The following is a 19,440-nucleotide window of genomic DNA, read 5'->3' as shown; positions in this document are numbered from 1 at the left end:
CTGCAGAGACCCCCTGCTCTCCACCAATTAGAATCAGGAGCGTGTTTCACACTGACAAGATGAACAGGACAATACTGTCAAGGGTGGGAAGCCTTTCATTCATATCCTTTTCTTTTCTGGAGCCAAAACAAAAGATGCAGAGACTTAATTCAATATGTATTTCTGATTTATTTCATTTTTTTCTAGGAAAATAGGTCTTTTCACATGCAAATCAAATGTATTCATTTAAGAATATGAAAAAAAAAAGTATTTGCCAGGGCATACCGGAATGGCACTCGAGGAAGTAAACTTTTTACAAAAAGGCTTAGAAAAAACACACAAAACACACACAGATGCATGTATGAATCAGAGTTTGTACTGGTAATAACACTGGTTTTATTGACACATCCCACATGGGTACCTATATAAGAAACATGTAGGGAAACAGCACAGTCTCTTTTCTGAACACAGACGTTGTTTTACAGAGACAGACGGACGCTGAGGGTGGACGTAGTGGTATCCCTGATGAATAGACCCATTTCATCTGTGATACGACCAGTTTTTAATTCTCTGACTGAGTTCAAACACATTAAATCACAAGGGAATAATTGTCTCTCCCGCTGTTAGTGCTCCCGCTGTTAGTGTTCCAACACTGTACCTGTGAACAGCAGCATCACACCTGCACTTATGAAGAATACATTTCTCCAAAGGTGTGTCTGCGCTCAAATGCATACTGTGTCTGTCGAGTGAAACACATCTCAAATGTCGGTGACTTTTGTCTTAAATTATCTTTTTTAATATCGTTTGCAAAAGAAAATGTCAAACTACTGCCCAGTGTTCGCACTGCCAAGGAGGTTATGTTTTCACCCCTGTGCATTTGTTTGGTGGGAGGATGTATGATGGATCAGGGAATAAACCGTTAAATTTTGGGGAAGATCCAAGATTTTTTCCCCCTTTCCTTTACATTGCAGGCATTTTTCATCACTTTAATATATTTCCAAGGCAATAATTCATGGATCTTAGGGAAAAACCATTTAGGGAACTGTTATATGTGTGAAATGTGGTGCAGCTTGATTGACTGTTAGGTTACTGTTATGCCTTAGCAGACATGTATGCTCTTCTGAGTGCTGTTCTAGTTAATTATACAGTGCTGTTGTTGACTGGAAATCCTTTCAGAATAAAAGGAATGAACACAAATACAAGGAATGTGCCTGTAGGAGTAAATTACTGGTAAACCTGAAGGATTAGATGCTTAACATGTGTTGAGAAAAAATCCCTTCCTAATAGGCCCAAATCCTTATTTATCATTAAGCATTGTCTCAAAGGTCTGAACTTACACTTAATGTAAGACTATCAAACCACCAGAATCACACCAGACAAGGCATTTGTTGTCAATGTGTTTCTCTAAAAAGCCCCGGTGACATGTTGGACGTCACATGACAGCAACAATATGCAGAGGAGAATAAACCCTTGTAAAAGTAGAAATAAAAGCCATATCTGTTCAGTGAACACTCTTTTTATCTGAATGGAGAAAAGACACAAACACATCATCGTGCCACAGGGTAATTCTTTAGACCTGGATAGCTGCCAGAATCCCTGACTTTCCCATCAGGTACAACAGTTGTGGAGATGTAAGGCCCAAACTGACAGTGAAGACGCACACTTTTAACAGATGGAGTCTTTGAGTTCCCACATGGCCCCTCCTCAAAACTCCCCTTCCTCACTGTCTGAAGTGTCGAAAGATGTCGCCCTCCTGTGGCTCCAGCTGCTAAACCAATGCTGCTTGTTAACCAATCACTCTTCATATCTTCCACGAGGCGCTTCAGATAGTTTAGTTGGCAAAACTTTATTCACTGGGGAAAGATTTAATAAGGGCTGACTGGCCTCCAAGGGGCGAGTGTGACTCTGACTGGGAAACTATCAGCAAATCACCAGTGGCTTATTGGGATCCGAGCAGACGTCTGAGGAGCCAGTGTCAATCACTGCTGTGGGGATTTGCTGACTGAAGCGGTGCTGGTGATTTATGTCTGCTGCCGGCTGGGCATGTGTAGCAGACATGTGGTGCCTGGTGGTGAACACACCAGTCTGACTTTGATGAATCAAACACCATGTTTATGTGAAGGAAGCCACATCACTGTGTAAGGCCTCACAATGGCGGTTTGTTCACTCTTGAGAGAAAGATGCTGATCTTTTTTTCCAGATAAGATTTAATATATAAACATGTGACACTGTGTGTCGTCTTTTCAGATCTTGTTTGGAAAGCTTCCGTGGGGCAAAGCTGGGGACTGTATCAATTACTTGGCCCTTTTCATGTCCTTTCCCATCAGCCACTTTGTCTCCACACACTGTTGTTCAGCAGATCTCAGAACAATGTTGGAAAAGGAGAAGCACTGTTTATTAAAAACACAGTCGGGAGGGTTGCCAAATACATTAAATACTGATACGTCAACATACAAGAAAGAGTCTGGCCTTTTTTTCTCTTCAACATCATTAAGTCACTGTAGCCGACATATTATAAAAATATACTATGTCATATTTCACATTTTTTACAATTGGAAGGCAATTTAAAACACAACAACCATAAATATTCATACAACTAATTCATAAAAAAAATTATAATAATGCTTGTATTTGCCTTTATTTACAAAAAGCCTTTGGAAAAAGGAGTGTTTTCATACAAAACACAGGCTTGAACATAAGAACCAACTCCAGTTTGGAGTTTTGTTTTTTAAATCCCATTCCAAAAAGCGATACACACACAGCAATACAAAAAAACGAGTGGCTTTTACAAAAGGGTTGGTCTCACGTAGGCATATTTCCACAATTGGAGTAGCATGGCCACAGTATTCCAAAGCTACAAACAACCCGGCTTCATAGCAGCCTAGCAGTAAAATCTTGGCACTGACACTTGCATCACACAAACAGTGTTTGGTCTCACTATACTATAGAAATGGCTTTGTACCTTTTCCATTACAAGGTGGTGATATTGCAGCCTTGTGCATCTAACACTGAACCCATGGTGCTGGGAAGACTTCATTAACACAAGGCTTTCTCAATAGAAAAGGAGCGCTACAGCTGGTTTAAGTGTTGCTGGATGGGTAGCGTTGGCGACTGGTTATCTACTCTGCAATATAGGAAACCCTGTAGAGGAAGCCACCAGGGGGCAGTCAACTACAAGGCAGAGCTGCCTTGTTCAATAGCCACTGAAGAGCCACAGAGGGAAACTGAGAACTTCAAGAGTAAGGTATTAAAAACAGGATTTCTTATGCACCTTGTTGAAAAGAATGTTTTGTTTTTTATAAAACGTTCAGATGTAGACTGGTTAAAGAGCCACCTGCTGTACTCAGAGGTTCCTGAGCAGCAGCTGGAGACATTTACACACCCAAACACTCGGGAGACATTTAGAAACATGCTGTCAAATACAAAGTCACAGCAACGCAACACTGTGATTGACGCTGGAGAAAAAAGCCAACACAGAACATGACGGACAGGACAGGACACAGCCTTCAGGAAGGTGATGTTCTCGCTGCATTAGGAAGTTGCTGCTTTCGGCGCTGACACTGAATTATGCTTCACTTTATTGCATGTACGTGGTAATGACGTCCCTTTGTGACGCCTTAACGAGTCATTTCTTTTGCTCCCCAGGGCGGCATTCGCCTTTGTATTGAGACGACATTTTGATGTCATTGCATTTTCACGTCCTAAGAATTAGGATGCCAATGTGTTAATGGATTCAGTGTCTTTGCAGAAGAGCGGCAAGAAAATGAGCTTAGCCAAATCTGGGATCAATCTGATTTGCAAGGGAACTCGGAATCTCACCGTCATTTTTTGAAGCTCAAATCCCTAGGAAAGGATGAACGTTAGACAACAGAGGTCAATAATCTGCTTTAGGACTCAAGGAGAATGAGACATGTAAACGACAGACTGTAGCCTCACACAGTTTGTGTTGGTGTGATGTTTCAAGTTACACAGTGAGCGCCCAGACATGACAAGTTGTCAGCTGCAACATCACGGTTGGTTTTTTTACACACCTTAGTGCACAAACACACATCTTCTCCAGCTTGCAGGATTCTTTAAGGCATAGCGGTGTTTAAATATCCAAGAAAGATTGCAACAGCTCATCATCCAACATCTATCGTAATATATACACACGGTTTAATACATGTCACTCTGGGGTTAAATCCATACGGAGGGTTTTCCCTCTCCTGATTTGCTGCTGCTGCTGTTGCTGCTGCTGCCTCCTCCGCTGCTGCCCCCTTTGCCGTGTTTGAATTTATGCTTGCGCTCTTTCTGAGGCTGCGACTGTGGCTGAGGTTGGGCCTGGATGATGTTACTTTGTGGCTTGTCGTCCTGGTTGTCCCCGAGCTGCTCCTCCGCTCGGTGCTGCTGACTGTACGCCTGGATGGCCGCCTCCAGTTGCTCGTGAGCTTGCTGGATCATGTCTTTGTTCAGGGCCACACGGGCCTCCCCTCCAGTGGGGAAATTATCCTCATTGCTGCCAAACTGCTGCTGCTCCTCTTGGGCAATGTTTGCCCGGTTCTGCTTGCACGCCATTTTGGCGTTGCTGAGGTCTGTGTAGGGCATCTGCTCAGGTTTGACCACAATGTTATAGCCAGGTGGAGCAGATGGAGTGTTCCACGAGAAGGGGTAACCCACGTAATCAGCAGCCCCATCTCCACCCACCCCTCCCTCAGAAGTTGCCTCGGGCCCTGGTCCCCCGACAGAGCCCTCCACACCTCCGTTGGTGCCAAGTAAACCCAACTGGTACTCGTCCTCCTGAGGGGGGCAGCGCCGACGGCGAAGAATGTCACAGATGGAGCCAATCCCCAAATGGAGCATCTCCCAAATATTGAGCGTGAGGCAGAGGACAGTGACGCCATACATGATACGCAGGAAGATGGTCTTCTCTGTAGGCCGCGACACAAAGCAGTCAACGCTGTGAGGACAAGGCTGCCTCGAGCACACGAACACCGGCATCACACGGAATCCGTACAGCAAGTACTGGCCTGCAAGGAAGCCCGCCTCTAGCACCGTGCGGGTCACCAGCTGCAAAGCATAGACCCTCATCAAACCCTCGTCTCGAATGCGTTTGCGTCCATCATGCCGGATTTTGGGTCTGGGTGCGGGTTGCAGTGGATCCCGAGGCCTTTTAGGGGGCTCGATCTCTGGCACTTCATAGATCATGGGATCATCCTCCTGGTCCTCCTCGGTCTCCTCGATACCCCGGTGCTGCCGTGCTCCAAAGCAGATTTTCCTGGGCTTCCTGTGAGTGTAACCACCTCCTCCTGTTCTGACTGCAGCAGATCCCCCTCCTCCCTTCGCTTCATCTAATCGTGCAATCTTGTTGATGGCGTAGCCCATGTACATGAGAGAGGGCATCGCCACCAAGATGATCTGGAAGACCCAGAATCGTACGTGAGACAGAGGGGCAAAGGCATCGTAGCAGACGTTCTCGCAGCCAGGCTGGCCCGAGTTGCAGACAAACTTGCTCTGCTCATCGTAGTAGATGGATTCTCCCCCAACGGCGGTGAGAACGATGCGGAAGACGATGAGCACGGTGAGCCACAGCTTCCCCACGAAGGTGGAGTGGTTGTGGATCTCCTCCAGCAGCCGCGTGAGGAAGCTCCAGCTCATGGTGTCGCTGGACAGTGGGGCAGACAGTGTCCCTCTCTCACCTGTTCACAGACTCTGCAGAAGGTAAATGGGGAGAAAGGGGGAAGAGAAGGGGGAGGGAAAAGAAAAAACGTATGAGCTCACAATAAATTCTTTTGAAATGTGATCAAAGCAACTAGTAAGATTTGTCCGAATGTTCCTCATCAGACTTTTATCCCTGAGGAAAAATGTAAAAAGGCGGAGACATAATAATTGCATTACTCAATTAAAATGAAAGTTCAAAGCTCAAAGCTAAAAAATCACTATATTCTAAATTTGATCTGTTGCTTCTTGTGGCGCAAACACACACACACACACACACACGCACACACACACACACACACACGCACAAACACAGAAGATGGGGCTCAGTGCCACCGAGAGGTTGCTGTCAAGTTCAAGCTTTTTAGGGAATTAGAAAACCAAACACGCTGGAAAGAGGATATCGGTGTTAAAGAAATACCATCAAGCGGCACTGAGAAGAGGGCGAAATAATCCAAATGGGGAATTTGCTATCGCCAAACACACACTCTTTATTTAACAGCCTATCTCTTCTTGAAGAAATAAATCCTCTTAGTGAGCCTTCTTCTGTGCGAGGTGCAGTTTTCAGGATTGTATTAACTTGCCTAGTTTGTTCTGTTTGGGAGGTAAATGGCATTGTGCAGCTATATGTGCATGTGCAATAGTGTGTGTGTGTGTGTGTGTGTGTGTGTGTGTGTGTGTGTGTGTGTGTGTGTGTGTGTGTGTGTGTGTGTGTGTGTGTGTGTGCACGTGCGTGTGAGCACAGTTTAGGAAGAGGGATATGTTGCCTATGTAGGTTAGGTCTGGGCTCCAGGCAGTCCTCCCAAACCAGCAGAATCAGCAGGTGGCACTGGCACAAACTGTTGGAGCGCGGAGACAGCAGACCCACATTAGCTCAGGCAGTGGAGCTGAACCCAAACACTGCTGTCCCTCAGGGCGGCTTTGAGGGATGAGTATGACACCTCCACAGAACTTTCCCCCCCACTCATGGAGCTGCTATGGCGCTAGACGCAGAGGAAAATCCAGCCATGAATACTAGCTTAGGTTTGGGGTTTAGAGGGCTTCCAGGGGACGATATCCTTACCAAGCAGGTTGAGAGCTTATAGCATGAGTGAGCTGGAGGAAATGTAGCTGGAGGAGACGTCTCAGGCAGCAGCTCCCAGTGCTGCTCTGTGTCTCCAGGAGGAGCAGAGAGGGCGGGACGTTTTGAACAAGCCTCGCTATGAAACATATGCTGGGTATTGATCATTCTGACCATATAAGGCCATGCCTGAGCCACAGCAGCAGGATGTTGGGAATCCTTGGGAGATTCCAGTGCACGCTGCCTACAATCAGTATCAGTACAATCATGTATGAAGAAGCAGCACATGGTCGCAGAGGAGCGAGGAGCACACAGAGTCAGAGCAGTGTCCTTCCACCGTCGAGCTCCTGCATTACATCATTTTATTTTTTACATAACTCTTACTGGGCTGCACAGTTGTCCTTTAGCAGAAACATTCAAAGTCAATCCCATTTTGTTAGGACACATGTTTTGTTTTTAAGTAATAATATGTGTGTCCCCCCCCACGAGGATTAATGAAGTATTTCTGATTCTGATTCTGATATATTTTGCCTGATGTTTTCCATTCCCTTCGTTTGAAACTCTGTTTTTTGTTCTTTATCTGGAGTTTTCTGTGAATCTGATTCTGACAGTGAAGATGTAGCATCTGTTAAAATAGTTGTATGTGAACCATATTTGCTTTGGCTGTGTTTCAATTAACCTTAAATCCTTTGACATATAGTTGTCTGTATGTTCTGTATGTGTTTTTTCAAAAAATGTGCAGATTGTTCCATCTCTTGCCCGGAAACATTAAAACCAAAGAGCTCATGTTTTTTATGCCTCCTGAAATAGATTCTACATTGAATACACGTTTCAATTTAAATCTTAAATATTTGGTATTTTTTTAAACTAACATTATAATAATAATAGTAATAATAATAATAATTGAATGATGACACTTTATATCTGTGGCACTAATATAGGGTTACAAAGTCCTTCACAAAATACATGGGACTATAACAACACAGAACAGAAAAAGACAAGATAACATTAAAGAAAATATTAAATATCAGTCAAGTCTGTCCTATAAGAAATACGTTTGAAGCAATAGTTTAAAAACGTGTTAAGTACTTGAACTTGATCCCTTGAGCTCCTACAGGCAGCTTGTGCTCCAGGAACTGTCACATTCCCTCCCGACCAGGAGAGACGCTCCAGCTGCTGCTTTATGTGTTGTTGTTAACACAGAGCACACCTCGGCCTGAGCCTAATACTCCCGCTACAACAGGCACATGTAACCTGGCATTTTGCTTTCTCATCCGATTTGTGTCTGCGAGAGCTAGTGGGGCAGTTGGGGGTAGGAAGCTGACTCTGTGCATCAAGCTGTGCCGGGTGACTCAGCTTCAGCAGCAGCACCCAGACAAAGCATGGCAGCTTTTCTCTTGGATATAAACAATGAACAGCCAATTGGTGGAAAACATGAAAAAAAACAAAAAAACAAATCAAAGTCAGAAAAATACACAGAAAACTCCCTCTAGTGTAATCTCACAGGGATTTTACATAATGGGAGACTAATGAGCTTTGAAAGGGAATTGCGTTCGGGATCAATGGCTCTATAGTCATCGGCCCAAAAGGTCATCACTGTGTGATCGTGGGCCATCAAAACCTCAGTGTCTCTGATACATCTGAGCCTGTGACATTGCTGGTAGCCCTACCAAACAGAACAAGGTCAAAGGTCGACAAGATCAGTTCCTAAGGAGTGAATTCTGCCCGTCACGACCTCGTGCTTTGAGTCAAACAGACAGTTACAACTAAGCTTAATGTCACTGGAGGGATCCCCGCAGTCACTGCCTCTCCTTCCATGGGATCCACAGAGATTCACATCCAGACAATCACACACACACACACACACCAACACACACAAACACACAGACAGAAAAGCAGCGTGACTATGAGAAAAACTGAAGCAGGGTTAGACGAGGTGCTCCTTATTCACTCTAATGACTCATCATGGGAGCACGGCACTGCAGCTGCAGGGGCCACGGGCTGGGGAGGGACACCGGGGGAATGAGGGCCACCGCGGGACGACTGCAGGTGGACGGAGGTTGTAATTGCATAACAGGGAGATGCTGCGACTGCATGTATCAATTAGGAGAGTTCTGCACAGCAACAGGTGGAAGTACATGGAAGAAGGTCATGGTTTCTGTATAGTGTGTCAGGTTTGAACTTTAACGGCATCAGCTCCATTTGACGAACACTAATTTGGGTATATTTATACATAAATAGTCACAAAGACTTTGAGATGAGAATATCAGGTTCTAGACTTTAGATTTTCCACATTAACACATATTTAACCAAGGTTTTCCTTTGCTTTGGTGTATTTTTGTGTAAATCTCTTGTAGTATTTGTGATATTTTGTGTTGTAATCACATGTGGGTCGAGCCAAATATCTGGCGATACAGAAAAATGAAAAAAACAACAAACGTAGAAAATGATTTGTATTCTGGTGAACTCAACATTTTGATTTCCTTTTTTTTATATTCTGTATTAATATGGCCTGTTTCATTGATGTTTTGTAGATGATTGTTTTATGTTAAAATAAGAACAATTGTCATTTATATTATCATTATAATTTCATGCTAAAATGAGTATGATTATAAATATATAACAAAAACGCAAAAGTAGAATATTATATAATATACAATATTCTCTAAATTTATAATACTGTCAATATATTAAAATATTGTATCAAATATCATAAATTATACAATATAATAGTACACTTTATATACATACAAGTGAATACTGGGCCACTATATGTAGATGAACTGTGTACATTTTCAGTAGCCTATACAAAGTGTACAGATTCTGGTTATAAGACAAACTATGTACATGCAGGAGTCCATTTATGCAAAAGTGCAGGGAGAGGTAAAATAATCATAGAGGAAATTATAGATATACAAAGGTCAGAGGTCATCATCCTAATAGCCTGAGTTAAAAGCTTTTATTGAGTCTGTTCCCTGTTATTGGACACACACTGTGAAGGTGAGTTGAAACATCCTTTGCGTTTTCCCTATTCTCTCTCTCTCTGGCTTTAAACTGTTTTCATTCCATATTCAAGCTCAGACACAGTATATGCAGTGCCTATAAACACACACACACACACACACACACACACACACACACACACACACACACACACACACACACACACACACACACACACACACACACACACACACACACACACACACACACACAAAGTCACATTCATATTAATGAGCACAGGCCAGCGGCAGTCTGGATAATGAACCTACTGTAAATGGTAGAAAAAGAGCTCTAATGAGTGTATGTAAGACTAGCAGATTTATTTGCCTCTGGATGAACTTTAATCAAGTGAAGCATGCAAACGTATAGACGGATGAAACCTATTGAACTGCTACGTGAAACTATTACCGTACATAACATTGATAAATGCATTGTCTGGTCCGTGCATTTCAAGCGAGTGCAGATAGTGTTAATGTATCGGCTCATTTCCTTATTGCTTTCATAATATTTTGTCTCTGCCAATCAGACAAACGTCCGTCCAGATGCAGCAGTCATGACTCAGCTCAGAGCAGAGATGTGCTGCCCCCCCTGCGGAGTCTGAATGTCAGCACAGGCTTCAGGTCGACATCCAACGTGCTAATTATCACTAACTTCTTCTCTTAGTGTTTTTAAAGAGATTGTAAAAGATCTTAATCCAATGAACTAAACTCTCAGCGCTCACTGCAGATTGATTTGGCTCCTGACGCTGCTGATCTGCTGTTGGACCGCTGCCTTTAAAACACTCCTCATTTTTTACGCTTTACACTTTACGTGGTTTTGATTGCTTCCAGTGGTTTCGTATGCAACCTTTAATGACCTGCATGATTCGACTGTTTTCACTCCATCATCATAACGGTAGAAAAAAGCTTTTCCCCTTCACGTGACCACACTGAATGTTATATCAAACCCTTTGCTTTTTCAATATTAAAAAGCCCAGAGAGCAGCACTGTGCAGTAAACAGATTGTTATGTTGTCATTATACGTGTTCTGATAAAAATTTCAGCAGATTCATTAATTTTTAAACCAGAATATTATGCACCCATTGTTTATTTATGAAACAATACCAGGTGAGGAACAAGTGCTGCAGAGTGAATTTTAGCAATTTAACTGCAAACCAATGGAAAAGGGGATAAAGGTGAAAAAAATAGAGGACTATAGTTTGTTTTCTCATTTTCTCTGTTACTAGTTTCTATTTTGGTGGCAATAGTATATTTACTATTTCTCACTATTATTACTGTGCATGCACATATGAAATCCACTGGAATAATATTACCCTGATATCAGAAGTATTTTTTATCAAATATACAAATTTGTGAGATTCCAGTTCTTCATGTAAGACAGGATATTTCGCTCAACAACAATAATAATAACGATAACAATAATAATACAGTCCTTTTGCATATATTGGGCTCAAAGTAAGAATTGATAAACCAAGTAATGGTTCAAAATAAACTTCACAATTGTTAATTCCAAATAGGTTGGACAATATGTCGTTAAAACTACAGCTGTGCATCAGTCTTAACTGACAAAGGAGAATTTCTTAGCCAACAGCGTGGCCAAGTCAGAAAGCAAAAGAAGAACTCAACAGAGAGAGAGGTTAATTACGTCGCTTCATTGCAAAAAACCTTCTATCTGTGTAAAAGGAGTCACATTTATTACATTTTATATCAAAGATACTCGACAAAAATGTTATCGGAGAAGATCCAGACCAAAGCTGCAACTTCAAAATGTGCGGTGGCGGAGTTTGAAGCCGCCCTCGCCGCCGATAACAAAGTGGCTGCATGCCGTGTGCGTGCAGAGATTTAATTTTCTGCTTTGTAAAGCTTAATCTTCTAAAAAGGAAACACCTTTATTTAAATAAATAAAAAAAGACAAAGTAGCGAATAATTAATTGGAAGAGATAGAATGTGCAGGCACAATGAGGTCTATTGTCTGAGGGCCACTCGGGCTATGAAGTTCTTTCAAACTATTGAAAGATAAATCAATGACTTAATAAATTTTGACATCACTATGATCCCAATGCCAACGAGTGACACATGGGCCTTTTTGCTGTCATTATTATTTCATTGAAGTTCATTTCACGAGGCACCAGAGGTAATAAGGCTTTCTTTAAACAAAAAAGAAAAACAATGAAGATATCGGAGAGCTATGAGAGGAAAGGCTGGGACCTCGGATCAGGTTCTTTTAGGGTTGACGCTGCTCTGACTGTCCTTGTTCAGGGGTTTTGGCCACGGCGCCCTCTCCCTGTGCTCTGCCCCGTGGCATCCTCAGGCTTCCCTCATGCCCCTGTCCCACACAGCCTGCACAGATCAAACTAATCTGCTCACACAGTTGCTGGCCAGACATCTGTCCACGATAACCACCTGGATCATCGCATGTAGGTTAAACCGTGGCCGCTTTGATGCTAAGGGACCCCTCGAAGGAAAACCGGCAAAAATTCATACCATAGAAAAGGTCAAAGCTGGTGAAAATCACAATACGAGTAGAGATAACCACAATAAAAGCGCTGCAGAGGACCGACCGTCAGCACATGCTCGGCTTAAAAAACACAAGGGGTTTCTTATTTTGTGATTCCCCTTCTCGCGCGCTGAAGGGCTAGATAAGCTCTTTTGTTAATCACTCAGAGATGTTCAAATAAAAAAATTCCAACATAGCTAAAAATGGATTTCTTATCAAAAGTTTCTGTTTTTCCCCCCAGAGCAGCAACTGTGTTCAAAAGAGTCCCTGAAGTGATTAAGAACATGCATGCCGAGAGTGACTTTGCATTAAGTTCAGCCGCAGAAGGTTATCAGAGTTGTTAATCATATCCATTTCACAGGACTAATCTCCACCAGAATTGTATGGTGCATGTATTTAAACGGACACGCACCAATGCAGAGATGAAACTTACTTGCGGGGTCATCAATGCAAGTGGCCATGAAACACAAATACCCTATAAATTCCAGAGGAGTTGATTTGACAGTGGACCCCGGTTTGGGCCCCTGGCTTATAGAACGAGTAGCAGGAGACATAAAGAATTGCAAATCAGAAGACGTTAGAAGTGAGGGATAAAAGTAGAAACTGCTATTTTGTTGTGTGGTCAAACGACAGACTCTTAGGAGGAGGAAGTTCTTGCTGAGCTGGATGAATGAGATATTTCTTCTTCACTTTGAGCATTTGTTCCCCAGTGTTCGTGGGAAAATAACATTTCCCTCATTAACAGTGTCCGAAGGGGAGAAACGTAACGCTGAACTGGTTCCATATGTTACGAGGAGAATCTCTGAGGCAGGAGCAGCCTCTCAGTGTGCATCTGTGCCTTTTTATTCAGCGTCATGCAGGGAAAAAGTAACTACTGTTTAGAGTTAGAGATATAACTTCTCCTGAGACCTGGTAAATATCTGTGACTTCCTGAATCACCTGATCAGATTATCACTTTCAGTCGCGTTCATATTACCTATACAAAAAACACAATCCCAAACAAACCGAACACAAGCTGCAAAGCAAAGTGATGAAGCAGCATACTCACTTCACTCCCTCTCTCCCAGGTGCCAGGTACTGTGTCCTTTGTCTCCCCACCTGAGGCCCCTCATCTCTGTCTGCTTGTCTCACTTACACTCCTTTACATGCCCGATAACCTCGGCTGATATCAAACAGCCCTGACCTGAAATCGGCATCCAGACAACAAAAAAAAACAGAAAACAAAAAAACGCGTCTTCGTGGCCGATCTCTCGTGAAGAGCCGCAGTGTCTGTGCTTAACCAAGTGTGAGCTCTTCCTGAAAGGCAGAGGGATGAGGGAGGCAGAGCATCTTGCTCCTCTCTCCCCTCGGTGCTCACAATGGTCCTCACTTACCCCATCATCCACCCCCCTGCAAAATGGGTCATGGTTGGGGGTGGGGATGGATGGGTGTGTGTGTGTATTATGTGTGCTCACGATGAGGATGAGGAGGAGGAGGTGGTGGTGGTGGGGTTTTTAATACCCCTTGGAGGGGTGGAGGGAGGGGAAGCCCGGGGTTGACAGACAGTAATAGGATGGGTGGGGAAGTGGATTGTTTTTGGAGGTAAATGATACTAAACCCTCTGGCCACCAGCGAGGAGCCGGACAGGCTGAGGCTCTCAGGACAGGGTAAGAGGAGCAATTAGAAATCTGGCCATTGTGTTTTACAGCCATATTATAATGCGTCTTAAATTTATGAATTTAAAAGTGTCACATGTACTACATGGAGATAGGAGACCCTAAATAAATATCTTAAGCTTATTTTATTCAAGCGTTGTGATTGGTTGGAAAATAGGGGAAATAATAGAAACTAACTACTAAGAGATCTCTCGTTTCAATAAACCTTTTAGAAGGAGCAGTTAACTGCACAAACACAATTTTATAACATGTTTATTCATTGCATCCTTTTATAACATGATTAATCAATCAATTTAACTTTATGTGAAAAGCATCCTTAATAGATGTTAGTGCCGTTCAAAGTGTTTTACATTTGACTGATAAGACAAATGCTGACAATTAAATACAGTAAAATAGATTTCAAATGCTGTAAAAGCAATTTAAAAATAAATAAATAGCATTGCTCCAACAAGGAGCATCATTCCCCTTAAAGTCAATCAAGCTGCACCAAATTTCACATAGATATCTTTCCTATCTCAAAATGTTAAAGAAAGTGAAAAAGAATCCCGGCCCCTGACCTGCAATGGGTGCTTCCTTGACCCCTACCACATCCTTTCACACAGTTTAGAGGTAATCCGTTAAGTGGAGGTAATAATAAAAAAAAAAGATAAAATATAGATAAAATAAATAAATGTGCGGCAATAAAAGACCAATAAGAGATTACGTCCAACATATAAATACTTGCTTGTGTCTGCCAATAAGTAAGTAGAGATTGCAGGACAGAAATGGCAACTGTTAGCGATAGTTAAACGACACTGTCTTGCCAAGAGAGCACTTAGATACAAATATCTGTGAAATATCAGTCCTTCAGTCAGCTTATCTATCACTTTTCATTATTAATCAATCCATTGGATGGTTTGCACAGATGTTCTTTATCCCCGGAGGATGCATCCTAAAGACGCTGATCTGAACGACAACTGTTGGATGTTTTGCCATAAAATTTGATACAGATAATTATATCCCCCCTCAGGATAAACTGAAATAACTTCCGTGATTCACTGACATTTTATTTATTGCCAACTCAAATGAAAAGAGAAGAGTCTAATATTTTTGCATTATGACGAGGAAAGGTCTGCAAAACACCCTCAGTTGTGTTGTAATATATTATGATTACAAAACGTCTTGGTCTCTGTTTTTCTTTAAATAAATCATCAATAAATTGATTGGATCCTCATCAGCATCAGGATAAGTGATGTGCTTATTTCTTTATTGAGTATATTTGCATTAAAAATCCAGTATTATTTTATGCTTTATTTTCCGTATCGTTTAAAGAGAACTGGCAATGAGTTTCATACCAAGTCCGTTGTGACAAAGTATAACAAATAATTGATGCCCAACAGGCTGCCTGTTACCAATGCCAGAGGATTTGGGGCTCTGAGAGAAGGAGCCCAACGAGCTGCCAACTAGGAAAAAAAAACAACAACGCTACTTGGGAAAAGTTGAAAAAGTCATGAGAGGACACTGAACTCTGAGATAAAAAAAGTTGGGAAAAATCCTAATAATCAGCTGACCCTGGCTATTCTGAATGTTTTATGTCAGCCACACATGCCGTAGCCTCTGCCTGCAGGAAGACGGAGTCTCGGTCGTTATCCTCTGCATCGCTCTCAGCCTCCTCGTGCCCTCCTCACTCCATCTCTCCGCTGCCTCCCTAATGCCTCTCTTGGAGTCATAATCATGCCGCGCTACAAACAATAAAAGATGTCCGTTTGATATTGTCCAAATCCACTCACCAGCGGTGGTGGCTCAAATTAGGACTGCATGCGCGCAATCTCCGTCTCTTTCCTTATCTCTCTCCTCTGAGCGGACCAATTGCTATCACCAAATTTCACAGATCGTGTGCTGAGCGTAAATCCTCTTTAAATTCATATCATGTCGCTCAAAGTCAAAGTCACAGTTTATGTTAAAATGTGTTTTCCTTTAATGTCCAGCTTTTTCCCCCCCATAAATGTGAAGTTGATAAGTAGTGAAATGATTATTTTGGACACGTCATCTCGGTAATAACCTTGAATCATTGGACGTTCTCGTCTTCTTCTGATGGGAGCTCTTTTATGGAGAGATTTTTTTCAGCTATATACATTTTTATGGGCAACTACTGTAGATGTGATGATGGTGTCAATGTTGGTGTTGACGACAATGATGTTAATGATCATTCAAAACCATCAGAAAAAAACATTAACAAACACACACACACACACAGACACACACTCTAAGGAGGAATGGTGGCAGTTATTCACAGTCAATTCAAGTAAAGGCTCTTGTCTGTTGCTGTGAGAGTTTGACAGCAGATTAAAATGCCCCCACTTCCTGTCCAAACCCCAAATACACACTATTTCACTTATTGAGTAACGTTGTTTAGAAATCTATGTGAGATTGTTCATGCCACATTTCGGTAAATCCTTGCAGACTCAATCAGCACAGGGGTTGAGGTGATTTTGTGCTTTTATAGACAATAGAACAACCCACTCTCTCTATCTCTTCCTGTTGCAGGCACAATGAGGGTACAGCTCAGTGGTATTAAACTGCAGAGGGAGAGATCGTCTGTTTCAGTCTAACTACCTCACCTTTGCAAAACAGGTTTTCAATATATTTCACATCAGACTCATGCATACTATCACCTCAGCCAAAACAGCTCTCGTCTCTCACCGACTCCCCAAATCACACTACACATTCATTCTAAACAGTCTGGGAAAATGAAAACAAAATGAAGACCTTTCAAACTAGAAATTCTTCTAAACACAATCAACTTCGAACTGTAAATATATATATATATATATATTATACCGAAAATGGCATCACTGGGTCATTTTGTGCGTTAGTGAATCTAAGCGTTCTGCTTCACCTGAAATAGAGACAAATGTCTTTGCCCAGGGGCATCATCCATCCATGCAGTGTACACGTGAGCGTTTCACTGCTTAAATTTATGATGAGTAGTTAAGACAACTACTTTACATAACCAATATTGTTGTAGCTATAAAAGTGCCACCTTATAATCATGATGCATGATGGTGTCTTTAGTCCAGCGTGAGAGAGACGGTTCATATTAGCTGTCTGTGGTGCGCACACGGGGACGATCGGCTGGCTTCCTTACAGACACGACCAGCTTGACAGGGACCAGCGTTAATAATGCAGTGCCAGTTGGTTGACTCTGACTGGCGCCGTGAGATAAACTCTGTATCTGTCTTCAAGCATGAAAAATGAAAGACAATGTCATTGAGCTGTTCCCAGATTGTCGGGTATAAAAAGGTAAAATATATAAATATAGAGTTTTACCTATTTGTATTTTGGCACAGATCTAACCGAGGTCTATTATCCTCTCATGTACAATAGAACTTTTTCAGCCTTCAGTGCATAAATCTAGGCCTTCATCCATGCTGCACAACATTATGTGCGCTAGGACTATATCGGAGGAGCAATGCTGCTTTAGGTATCATATGATGGGGAATCATTTTCAAATCAATCTAAGGTTTTGGTGTCTATGGCCGTATTATTTGCACAAACATTTTTTATCTTAATATATCTTGATCTTGACCCTGATATTCCCAAGTTTGATGAAAATCCATATGAGGGTACGAAAAAACTATGCAGCTGCTCAGGGTAATAGTATAGAGTGCAGAAATACATGTCATCAGCTAAATACAGAATACAAAGAAATACATACAAATATGGTCATACATGGGAATCATCTTGGGACCATAATGCAGATAAGTCATTTGAATCAGTAAGTATATAAATAAGTAATCTTCTGAGTACATATACTTGAAAAACTGTGTATGTTTACATCAGTGTGTCATGAGTCACACTGCTAAGAGATGGACAGAGGAGATGGTTGTTGCTTAACTCCCATAATCCTTCAGGCCGTCTGCATAAGCCAAGATAATTTGGCTCATTTGACAGTGTATCATCCATGTAAACATCAAAGCTGTTTAAGAAGATGTTTGAGTGACAGATTTTTCACTTGTATTCTTGTCAGTTTTGTTTTTTTTTTTTTACAATATGGCTCCACTCAGAAATCTCTCTATTTCAGAGCTGTGCACTGACGAGTGGCGACTGATGTGCGTTTAAGCCCAAGACAGCAGTGTCATCATGAAACAGGGACTTAAAGTTTAACGTCCAGGGAAAGAAGAAGACAATATGGTGTGTCGGGTGGTCAGGAATTTCCAATTTTACAAGCAGAAAGTTTACTAACTGAACACCAAATACTTTTCCATACTTAACTTTACTCAGTGTAGTGTCCTTTCTGAACATCCTGCTTCAACATCATCTGAGTAAAAACCAATGGGACCAAACCAACCAAACCAAACCTCTTGACTCTGCATATTTTACATGGAGAGTAGCTACGAGAATGATGTAAAAATGGAACTAACAGCCGACATAAAATTGATACGTAACTGAAGTTTGAGGCATTTCGCCGCGAGGGCCACACTGTTGCAATTGGTCAACTGCTTCCAGCACATGTAGGAAATGTGGGCCTCCTTTCTTGCTTTACCTGGCTTTGTTAAACCAGGGGTCAGCTGCTCGACAAGCATTAAGCAAATGTGATCACAATAATGTGGAAGTATCGGCCAAATACTGCTGAGGAGTTGATTCAAGAGCTGTGGGCGAGAGGAACTCCATTTACTGGGAACGTTCTTTGCAGATCTTTTACATTCACTAAAAACCTAAACAACACACTAGAGGAAAGAAACACTGACATCACAGTCTCCTTTAAAAGAACAACAACATTCTCCGGGCTGCGTTAGAGGCCTCCACTGGAACACATGAGCCAAGATGTAGAAACATCCCGTCCGCTGGTAAAACTCATTGGCTAAACATTTGACAGCGGGTCAGGAGGTTCCCTCTTCACTTCTGGCTGCCTCCGCTTTCTCTCGTGTTTACACAGCGACAGTATGAATGTTTTTGTTCAGTGTGTGCGTATAATTGATTCAGTGAAAACATAACACTGTAGATCAGTAGGTTCCCTCACATATCAAACGGCTGTTGTTTAAAGTTGAAGTCATATAATGATATAGTTGCCTTTGTAGTGACATGTCCACTTCATACTTTGCTGTTTCATGCTGGTGGACATTCATTTGTGCTAAGCGGGAGTATTTATATAAGCATGTGATGGTTGAATGGTTTGTTTGTTCATTAGTGTGCCACGCTATATATAGTGTGCATTGTTTATGGTATGCTTTATTTGCTTTATTTAGCCTATACAAAGCCAGATCACTCTACACCTTTTGCGGTGTCATACACATCTGGGGGTATAGCTCAGCGGTAGAGCATTTGACTGCAGATCAAGAGGTCCCCAGTTCAACTCTGGGTGCCCCCTTATAAAAGAATATCAATTTTGAAAGAAAGAAGTTTCTTTTAACCTACTTCCACATGTATTGTTCAATCATCGGCTACCTATAATCATCAAAAAAGCTCTTTCTCTGCAGGTGGATCAAAATAATGTTTTCATAGCCATGTAGATTTACCATTAAATCCTTCAGAGAGAGAGAAGAGGTGAATCATAGTCTACCATATTGTTCA

The 19,440-nt window shown here is 42.0% G+C and overlaps 1 protein-coding gene and 1 non-coding gene across 3 annotated transcripts in view; one reads left to right on the top strand and one right to left on the bottom strand.

Moving 5' to 3' along the window:
- Positions 1–4,034: 4,034 nt before the first annotated feature.
- The window catches only part of gjc1 (gap junction protein gamma 1), a 47,486-nt gene continuing 32,080 nt past the window's right edge, over positions 4,035–19,440 (bottom strand). The window contains exons 1-2 of one of the 2 annotated variants that reach the window (XM_035179920.1): positions 13,281–13,556; positions 4,035–5,667 (exon numbers count right to left, since the gene is read on the bottom strand). In XM_035179920.1, coding sequence (XP_035035811.1) covers positions 4,156–5,613 — 1,458 coding nt within the window. In that variant the 5' untranslated portion in view covers positions 5,614–5,667; positions 13,281–13,556 and the 3' untranslated portion in view covers positions 4,035–4,155. Of the gene's footprint in view, positions 5,668–13,280; positions 13,557–19,440 lie in introns of those variants that run through there. The other variant, XM_035179921.2, reaches the window with a different exon arrangement.
- trnac-gca lies at positions 19,166–19,237 on the top strand. Its single transcript has one exon. It is a non-coding gene; the product is annotated as a tRNA-Cys (tRNA).

Source organism: Hippoglossus stenolepis, chromosome 16 (genome assembly GCF_022539355.2).
Source record: "Hippoglossus stenolepis isolate QCI-W04-F060 chromosome 16, HSTE1.2, whole genome shotgun sequence".
NCBI lineage: Eukaryota > Metazoa > Chordata > Actinopteri > Pleuronectiformes > Pleuronectidae > Hippoglossus > Hippoglossus stenolepis.
This window is presented reverse-complemented; position numbering and strand designations above follow the sequence as displayed.